The sequence below is a fragment of the Mus pahari genome, chromosome 19, assembly GCF_900095145.1.
Source record: "Mus pahari chromosome 19, PAHARI_EIJ_v1.1, whole genome shotgun sequence".
NCBI classification, from domain to species: domain Eukaryota; kingdom Metazoa; phylum Chordata; class Mammalia; order Rodentia; family Muridae; genus Mus; species Mus pahari.
In genome coordinates, this window is record NC_034608.1 from 83,582,421 (window position 1) to 83,592,867 (window position 10,447).

At 45.0% G+C, this 10,447-nt stretch overlaps 1 protein-coding gene across 1 annotated transcript in view; it reads left to right on the forward strand.

Moving 5' to 3' along the window:
• Positions 1-271: 271 nt before the first annotated feature.
• Positions 272-10,447, forward strand: part of Lpl (lipoprotein lipase) — a 25,879-nt gene continuing 15,703 nt past the window's right edge. The window contains exons 1-2 of the mRNA XM_021219279.2: positions 272-660; positions 7,073-7,233. Of these exons, the coding sequence (XP_021074938.1) occupies positions 573-660; positions 7,073-7,233 (249 nt within the window). The 5' untranslated portion in view covers positions 272-572. The remainder of the gene's footprint in view (positions 661-7,072; positions 7,234-10,447) is intronic.

The window sequence follows — 10,447 nt, forward strand, 5'->3', positions numbered from 1 at the left end:
TGTGTGTGTGTGTGTGTGTGTGAGTGAAAGTGTTAGGTACACGCAGTTTAAGAGCAAAACTTTCCCTCAGAAAACGGATCGTAGACTACTTAACATAAATCAGCGTAAACCCCTCCTCTCTGCCTCTATAGGAGTCCCTAGGGATCAGATTCTTCCCGGTAGGCAAACTGGAGCCTAAACAACAAGCAAGCTTTCCTTCCTGCCCTTTCCCCTTCTTCTCACTGGCACCGTTGAGCCTCGTTACAGTTTGCTCAAATATTTGGAAGTGCATTTAGAGTCCTCCCCCCAACTTATGATTTTATAGCCAATAGGTGATGAGGCTTATTTGCATATTTCCAGTCACTTAAACAGCTGTGCAGTGGAAACAGTGTCAGACTCTCGATTTCTCCTCCTCCTCCTCCTCCTCCTCCGAGGAATTCTGCCCCTTGTAACTGTTCTGCCCTCCCCTTTAAAGGTTGACTTGCCCTGCGGCGCTCCACCGCGCTCCAGTCCTCTGGCGCCTCCTGCTCAACCCGCGCCTGACTGCCCGCGCCTCGTAGTTCCAGCCGCAAAGCAGAAGGGTGCGCCGGGAGATGGAGAGCAAAGCCCTGCTCCTGGTGGTCCTGGGAGTTTGGCTCCAGAGTTTGACCGCCTTTCGAGGAGGGGTGGCCGCAGCAGACGGTACGTTTTTCGCGCCAACTCCCCCCCACCCCCCACCTGCAGACCCGGACAGGACCACTTTTTCTCCATCTGAAGATGGGAGGGAGAAAGTTGGAAAGGACGTGCATGCACTGGGACTCCCAGGCGCAGTAGATTCCCGGGAAGGGTGGCTGGAATGGATCCAGGAGAAGGGAGAGACTCTGACTCTCATCACGCTGCGGCGACTCCGGGTTCCCGCTTTTTTTCCCTTTCTCCTGAGTTACCACTCCGTCTCCTGCTCTCTCCCGCGGCCTGCCGTAGCAGGGAACGGCGGGGGCGTGGAGTGTGGCGTCTAGGATGGGGAGACGCAGAGGCCGAGCAAAGCTGTAGTGACCAGTGGTAACCTCCCTATAGGGAATAGGGGTGCTGAATGCAAGGCACGCGGGCCAAAGTGACCCTAACTTTGCTGGGACTGCGGGTCAGACCCCTCTGGAAGCAGGAAGAGTGAACCGAGTGTGTCCCCATCGAGTGTGCGGGTGGAAGGACGCGTTGCGTGCATTCCAACTGCACAGGGTGCTGTCGCTCTCGGCGGGGGGTTGTGAGCTACGGTGAGAGTGGGAGTGCGCGGTGGCGCCCGGGAACGCGTGGCGCGGGAGTCCCGGGAACTGGCGTCCTGCAAGCGTTCCTTGCGCTCGGCTTAGCTCAGTACTCAAGAAAGCCCAGCAATGAGCCTACCCTCCAGAAAACTAGGCTCAGCCACCAGCCGACTGGAGCCAGTGGCTTGAAGGTTGCCAGTTCAGCTCTGTGTCCTTTCCTCGCTGTCCCAGGAGAGGGCTCGCCCTAAGCCAGGCGCTCAGCTAGCTGGGAGCACATGGGATTCTCTAGAACCTAAGGGAGGTCGCTTTCAACACTAGGTGAAAAATAAATAAGTAAATAAGTAAATAAATAAAATAAAAGCGGCCACCTCCACGGCTCTGCCCGCTCTCGCTGCCTAGAGAAGACTAGGGTCGGTAGCAAGTTGTTTTATGGCCTTGAAGTCGAGACCTGCCCACAGTTGAGAAGCCTTGTAACTTGAACCTTGGTTGAGCTAACAGAACACAGACTCAAAATGTGACTGAACCCAGTCATAAAAGAAGGCTGGAGTTTTCCTTGTGTTGCTGCTGGTGGAATCGCCAGGAGGGTGGTGTCCCCTGGAGGTGCTCTAAGGTGGCAGTCCGCAGCCTAATTCCAGTCTTAGTGGAGCCTATGGCCTTTATTTCTGCGTATACTTGTAAATGTCTTGTTATCAAAGGAAAGAGAAGCCATCATGGCAGAACTGCACTAAAGAAAAGAATCCTGGGTGTTTTGAGGAAACTGGAGATTCTGCCTCTCCGGTGGCAGGTTGTCTTTCTACATAGTTTGCAACTCTGGTTAAGAAAATAGGAGCAAACTTTCAATTCACGTTTCGGAAAAATATACCATAGTAGAACACAACTTTTACCGTAAACTCCCATAGAAAAGGTCGCCTACATTTTAGGTTTTGCTAAAGGTTCCTTTAGAAGCTCTGGATCCAGCTTCTCGGTTAGTGTCACCCTTCTGGGTTTAGCTGCATGAGCTCTAACGTTAGGAAAGTTGGCAAGACTCAAAGTGCCCTGGGGCCCCTCCCTTATACTTGATTTAAAGGACACCTGAGTAACTACATAATAATTTTGGATTTTAGCCAACACCTGATTTTCCTATCAATAAAATGTATTTTGGGGAATATTATTCCTAAGCAGATGTGAAATGATTTCCTCTTATCATCTTTCTGTTCTCTCAGGGTAGCCCTTTACAGTGAGCTTTTTTTAACCACACCAGGCCTAGCCCTTTGTCCCACAAGTGAGTTCACCTTGGGGTAAGTCTGTGGGTGAGAAAGGCACAGCTTGGAGCCATCCCAGCTCCCCTCTGGGCTCCCAGTTTCCGTGTTCACTCTTGTTTTTTTTTTTTTTTCCACGAATAGTGTGTGAGTTTGAGAGGCATTGCCCTGGGCTTCTTCCTGGAGCCCCTGCAGCCTCTCCTGGTCCCAGGCAGGAAAGAAGAGAGCTAAGAGAGAACGCATAGAGGGTCCTGCTTGGCCAAGTCCCGTTCCTTCAGCCACAGTGCTCACTTAGTTAAGATCAGAGTTAAATAACTGGGAGATGACATTGGAAAAGAGCTTGACGGGGGAGTGACTGATTAATAGCAGCATTGAAAGGTGTGGGGAGACAAGTGGGGGGAGAGTCGCAGTGGAAAGACATGCGGTGCCTTTGACAGACTGTATTTTTAGCACAGCCTCCCTTTACTGCTGCGTTGTAGAGGAGACTTTATATTCCTTGACTGACTGTTTCTGTTCTGTCAGATTGTCCAGGCGAGTCGATGAAAACATTTCAGGGGGTCTTGTCCCCTTTTCCTCTGACCACAGCCTGTTTCCACATTATCATCACCAAAGCTGCACTGTGATGTGTGTGTGTGGGGGGGGGGGGGGGGGAGGCTCATCTGAGGAAACTGTATTGGAATGGTGACTGAGTTCTTCTTAGTCTTCAGACACTTTGGTGCTCCTCCTCTGGGGTTCATCTGTCTTCAGTGTCACCTGTTACTTTCCGTCACCTGTTACTGCTGCTTTTCTGACAGAACTACAGTCCCCTCTATCTAACGCCACCCTCTCTATGGCAATCCGGCTAAGCCTGATTTCATCTCTGTGACTATTACCCATATCAGGATAAATTTCCTTTCTTTGTTATACACTACATTTGAGCTGTCTTTTTGAAAACATAGGAATAAAGATTACACAGTAAAAGGAACATATTACCTTCTAATTTGCCTACATAAACACATCGCCCCAGTGTGTAATGAGGGTATGTCTGGGTGGTCGCAGTTGTTAGGGTAGTATTACTGTTGTGGGTCAAATTCAGGATGGAAGCCTTTGCAGGATAGACCTCTGCCCCTCTCCTTCATTCTTTCTCGTCTTCCTCACTTCCTCAGTCCTCCCCTTCCCTTATTTCTTCCCCCTCTCTTGTCCTCTCCCCTTCTTTTTTCCAATGTGGACTTAATGTTCCTAAGAAAAGAGTGAAAGGCAGCACAGTTGGATGAATGCAGAGTCACAGATACATCTCCTAGTTTCCTTAGCAACAGTCATCTCAGATTAGTCAAGCTCACCTGACCCTCCAGTAGTCAACCTGGAGTGCACCTTGATGATGAAATCTACTCATGGAAGCAAGCCTGGGGCTCACCTTCTTCCCTGCCTCTACATGCTCTTCTCAGTTGGTGCTTCAAGGACCACAGAGGTTGGGAAATCTTTAGGGTACTGACACATTCTTAAAGGCAAACACTAACTAGCAATATGAAAAATTCCTCCTGCACAGACTAAGCAGCAGAAAGATCCGTGACTTCATAGCTAATGTAAAATTGAAACTACTGCCTAACTCATTAAACAGCACCATTTTAATATGAAAACTTCACACACACACACACACACACACACACACACACACATACAAATACATTAAAACTAAAATAAAAATTTCCATATGCCAATCTTTGTGATGGTGATTGAATTCCTGTCTCTTCTCATCCAGCAGTGGGCCCAGCACACATGCTAGATGTACGGCATCCAACCTGAGCCCTGGATATGGATCTCCACATTAAACTGGATTTTTTTTTTTCATAAAAACATACAAAGTCGGCCTTAATAATTTCAGAGAATATCCATGGCCATTTCAAAGTCAGCAGGGCCACTAACTTGCCCAATTCTAGGGTAAAGGTGGCCACAAGAGAGTGGCATTTCTGGAGCTGTTCAAGGTAATCTGACGCAGCAATGCAAAAACCGGGCAGTAAGGGAGCTTGTCTGCTGGATCCTTTAGTTGCCTCTGGTTGGAAAAGACTGATAATCAGGCTAGATGGCTTAGCAGATTACGGCTGTATGAGAGCCAGATGTCCTGAGATCCCACATGGTAGAAGGAGAGAACTGAGACCAACCTCTGCATGAGAGAGAGAGAGAGAGAGAGAGAGAGGGAGAGAGAGAGAGAATGAATTGTTAGAAAGGAGGATGAACTATTAGAGGTGGAGAGAGGTGGAATCAAATGAGGCTAATTTACTTTTTTTGTTTTGTTTTTTTGTTTTTTTGAGACAGGGTTTCTCTGTGTAGCCCTGGCTGTCCTCTCACTCTGTAGACCAGGCTGGCCTCGAACTCAGAAATCCACCTGCCTCTGCCTCCTAAGTGCTGGGATTAAAGTTGTGTGCCACCACTGCCCAGCAAGGCTAACTTACTTTTATATTTTGTAAAACACTCTCTAAAATTAAAATAACTTGCTGGGTAGAATCTGATTAATTAGGTTAACGGCACATAATATTCTTTTTTGGCAGCTAGTAAGGTTAGCAGTGTTTTCTGGTTTAGAAGGAGGAAGAATGGCTGAATCATCAAATAAGATAGGGATTGCACATCGTCTTGGTGGCAGGATAAATTCCATGCATTGTTAAGAGCTTTCAAGATCAGGAGTTTAGCACAGTCTCTGAGTTGGATAAATGCATTTAGAGTAATTAGCTATTATTGTGAAACTCATTTATTTCTAGCAAATATGATTAGTAAGAAATATCTCCTGTGTTTTCAGTAGTAGAGATCTGCGTGTGTATGTGTACACACAGACACTAACATTTAAACAGCATTGAACACAATCCTTAAGAAGGAAAAGGCTTGCCAGGCCTCTGAAAACTGCATGAGGAGCCCAATCACAACGCCCATACTTTCACTTTTAGCAAATCCTTCGTATTGTCATTCTTGGCTTGACTTTCTCAATGCTAGCTTGAAATTAGAGGTTTTAATTTTTACTTATAAAAAAGGAATATATTTATATTGAGACATAAGTAGTGTCTTAATTATCTCATTTGTTCATTTCCTGAAAAATTTAAAAGAGAAACATTCTAATTATATAATAGATTACATATAATATAAATTACATATAATATATATATATATATATATATATATATATATATATATAATAGTAAATAGGATGTGTCTATAAATTGACCAAGAATTAAGCAATTGTCCCTAACTCCTCTGTGCTCTGTTTCCTGAAAAGGATCTGATGGTATTAGCAACTCAGCAATTTTTCCTTTCTATATATAATCATAAACTTTATCAGCACTTAGATTTATGTCAATAGTTTCAAAATCTAGGTTTACCTTCCTTGCTTATCCAGTGTTCAAGATTTAGTGTGAAGAAGGAAAACAAGGTCCCTCTACGGACAGATTTACTGTTATTTATTTATTTATTTTTGAGACATAGTTTTTCTGTGTAGCCCTGGATATCATGAACCTCACTGTGCAGACCAAGCTGGCCTCAAACTCACAGAGACCTGCCTGCCTCTGACTTGCAAGTGCTGGGATTAAAGGTATGTGCCACCACCACCTAGCTCAGGATTTGCCATAATTTTAAAGGTCTAATTTTGTGTGAAGTATTCTAAGGACAAAAGGAAGAGAATGTATTGACGGTGGTTCACACACACCATGGTACCTTTGAACCCTCCACTCTCTCAAAATGGCTTGAGACAGCACATGCTGCAGTTAGGATAATAAATGCTGCCCAACTCTCCTTCTTTTAAACTTCTGATAATGGGTGGTGGTAGTGGGGAGTCCTTCCTTCAAATGAGTTTGATTGTATTTTCATAGGAAAACCTTAGATAAATATAATAAATATATTTAAAGAAGGTGAAATAACTCAAAACATAACAGGAACCATGCCACATGAGATCTCCACACAGGGTTCTCCAGGAGCGTAGCCTTTGAACTTGAACCAGACGTCCCAGGTGCTAGCCTGCCCTGTCTTTCCCACCTTGTCCAACTCACTTGAGACATGATGAAATTAAGGAATTTCTACATGAATTAAATGCACACCCACATACTCCCTAACTGGACGGGGACTGAGAGCAAGGGCTGGCAGTCAGATTGCTTAAGTCACAGTTAAGGTCACACTGTCACCAGTGGGACATCAGACATTCTCTTGCAATCCATATTCTTTTTTTTTTTCTTTTTAAGAATATGTTTATGTACGAGTGCATTGGGTAGTGGATGATGTTTGAGTGTGTGCAGGTACACATGTGCGCATGTGCAGGCCTGAAGCTGACAGAGGCTATCTGTCTTGGTCACTCTCTCATCTTATTCTTTGAGGCAGGGTCTTAGAATCAAACCCAGAGCTCGCCAATATGGCTGCTACCACAGCTCACTCAGAAGATCCCACCTCTGCCTTGGGAGGCTGCAGTTTCAGGCAGGTCACCATGGCGGCCACCTGGCATTTCTGTGGGTTCTGGTGTTCTGGTCTCAGGTCCTCATGCTTGCACAGACCCATATTCCTTTTTGAAAACCTCCTTTAGAAAAATCAAGGGTGTTGTTGGCATTGGCTGCATGTGAATCTAAAAAGCGGTCAGTCCTGAGTAAAAGCCAACAATCCCTTTTCCTGCAGTGGGAAGAGATTTCGCAGACATCGAAAGCAAATTTGCCCTAAGGACCCCTGAAGACACAGCTGAGGACACTTGTCATCTCATTCCTGGGTTACCAGACTCTGTGTCTAACTGCCACTTCAACCACAGCAGCAAGACCTTCGTGGTGATCCACGGATGGACGGTAAGAGTGATTCTGGAACAAAGAGAGGGTTAGGGTCAGATCCCAGCTATGGGAAACCCACCTCTGTATCTGTCTGCTCTCTGGCAACTTCTGTCCAAACTTGGATAGAGGCAATTTTGGTTCATGGTAGCCCCAGTAGTCCTGAGTTCAATAATCCTTCCCCTGGCTGGTGCCCACCTTTGTTTCAACCCAGTACCTGTCTGCTACCCTTGGATCATTTATGGAGGTGAAAAAAGGATGCTCCACTCAAAACTAGATAAGAATGTGTTACTGTTGGTGCACACCTTTAATCCCAGCACTTGGGAGGCAGAGGCAGGTGGATTTCTGAGTTCGAGGCCAGCCTGGTCTACAAAGTGAGTTCCAGGACAGCCAGGGCTATACAGAGAAACCCTGTCTCAAAAAACCAAAAAAAAAAAAAAAAAAAAAAAAAAGAATGAATGTGTTACTGTGTCAGGAAGCCAGTGGAAGCCTGACATATTCCTGATACACACAGGATGAGCTACCTCAGAACCAGGAAAAGATTTGTTCATTCATTCATTCATTCATTCATGCATTCATGCATTCATGCATTCATTCACCAAAGGCTCTTTCCTGAAGGTTGTCTGTGAGAGTAATAGGAGGCCAGAGCAGAAAAGCTGTTCAGGTGCCTCTTGTTCTCCAGCCCTCAAATGTGATCAAATCGTTTGTCATCTCTAGGCTTCATCTTACTGACCTAGTGTAAAACAAAGGGCTTCATCTAGACTTCACGAAGGCCCCTCTGCTTCCAATTTGCCCCAGTTACAGACTTAAGGGAGTTTATCAGAGAACTGTCATGGAAGAAGGCTGGAGAACGCTGTTTCGGAGGTAGTTCACACTTTAACGTGTTTGCCTGGAAAGCAAGGGCCTGAATTCTATTCCAGCACTCAAAATATAAATTAAAAAAAAAAGCAAGGCACAGGGGCATAGTAGTATAATCCCAGAGAGGCGCAGGCCAAGAGAGCTGTGGAACTCACTGGCAAGCCAACCTAGCTACTTGGCTAATTTCTGGTCAAGATTCTCATCTCAAAAAGCAAGATGGGTCCTTTCTCTAGCTCCTTTTGGGGACCCTGTGCTCCATCCAATAGATGACTGTGAGCATCCACTTCTGTATTTGTCAGGCACTGGCAGAGTCTCTCAGGACACAGCTATATCAGGCTCCTGTCAGCAAGCCCTTGTTGGCATCTGCAATAGTGTCTGGGTTTGGTGGTTGTATATGGGATGGATCCCCAGGTGGGGCAGTCTCTGGATGGTCATGCCTTTAGTCTCTGCTCTGAACTTTGTCTCTATAACCCTTCCAAGGGTATTTTATTCCCCCTTTTAAGAAGGATCGAAGTATCCACACTTTGGTCTTCCTTTTTCTTGAGTTTCATGTGTTTTACAAATTGTATCTTGGGTATTCTGAGCTTCTGGGCTAATATCCACTTATCAGTGAGTGCATATCATGTGTTCTTTTGTGATTGGGTTACCTCACTTAGGATGGTATCCTCCAGTTGCATCCACTTGTCTAAGAATTCCATAAATTCATTGTTTTTAATAGCTGCGTAGTACTCCATTGTGTAAATGTACCACATTTTCTGTATCCATTCCTCTGTTGAGGGACATCTGGGTTCCTTCCAGCTTCTGGCTATTATAAATAAGGCAGCTATGAACATAGTGGAGCATGTGTCCTTATTACAAGTTGGAGCATTTTCTGGGTATATGTCCAGGAGTGGTATTGCTGGATCTTCTGGTAGAAATATGTCCAATTTTCTGAGGAAAAGCCAAACTGATTTCCAGAGTGGTTGTACCAGGTTGCAATCCCACCAGTAATGGAGAAGTGTTCCTCTTTCTCCACATCCTCGACAGCATATGCCCCAATGAAGGAGCTCAAAAAAGTACTCAAGGAGCTGAAGGGGTTTGCAGTCCCCTAGGAGGAACAACAATATGAACTAACCAGTAACCCCAGAGCTCTCTGGGACTAAACCACCAATCAAAGAAAACACACGGAGGAACTCATGTCTCTAGCTGCATATGTAGCAGAGGATGGCCTAGTCGGTCATCAATGGGAGGAGAGGCCCTTGGTCCTATGACAGCTCTGTGCCCCAGTGCAGGGGAATGCTAGGGCCAGGAAGTAGGAGTCGGTGGGTAGGTGAGCAGGGGGAGGGAGGGGAGGATAGGGAATTTTCGGAGGGGAAACTAGGAAAGGGGATAACATTTGAAATGTAAATAAAGAAAATATCTAATAACAAAAAAGAATATAAAAATAAAAAAAGCAAGATGGATAGCTCCTGAAGAACAATACCTCAGGCTGTCCCACATGTACCCAACCAGACACACACACACACACACACACACACACACACAACACACACACACCACGTAAAAAGGAGAGGAACAAAAGTACAAGTTGTGGTTAAAGCTGCTTATTTAGAATATTCATAAATCGCCCCTCCCAAACACACCAAATCGTTGCTTTCTAGGGTCCTGTTATGTGAATATTTCAATTTACTTTTACAATTTTCAGCTCCTACTGAGCAGGTTGCATTGTATATTAAAAATAATTTATATAAAATAGATGGTTAGAGATGCGTCATCTTTCTGTTTACATGCAGCTTTTGAATGCTATAGCTGTATACTGAATTCCAGTGAGATGTAGGAAAAAGCAATATACATCCAATACAGATATCTCTTCCCAAACACTGCAGTGATTTTTTTGTTGTTGTTGTTGTTGTTTGTTTGTTTTTCGAGACAGGGTTTCTCTGTATAGCCCTGGCTGTCCTGGAACTCCCTTTGTAGACCAGGCTGGCCTTGAACTCAGAAATCTGCTGGAATTAAAGGCGTGTGCCACCACACCTGGCTGCAGTGATTTTGTTATTGTAATCATTTATAATTTCTATGGATATGTCAACAGCAAGACCCATACAGATGTTGTTGTTTTTAAGATACCATTTACTAGGCTGAACCTAGTATGGTATATATCATACAATGAAAATCTAAGTCCCTAACATAAACTGTAGGTTATGTTAAATAGCTTTATATTTGAGGTGTTTGGAGACAGTTTGGATGTACATATTATGGCCCTCTCTTAGTCAGGGTTTCTATTCCTGCACAATATCATGACCAAGAACAAGTTGGGGAGGAAAGGAGAGGCCATGGAGGGATGTTCTTTACTGGCTTGCTTCTCCTGGCTTGCTCAGCCTGCTCTCTTATAGAACCC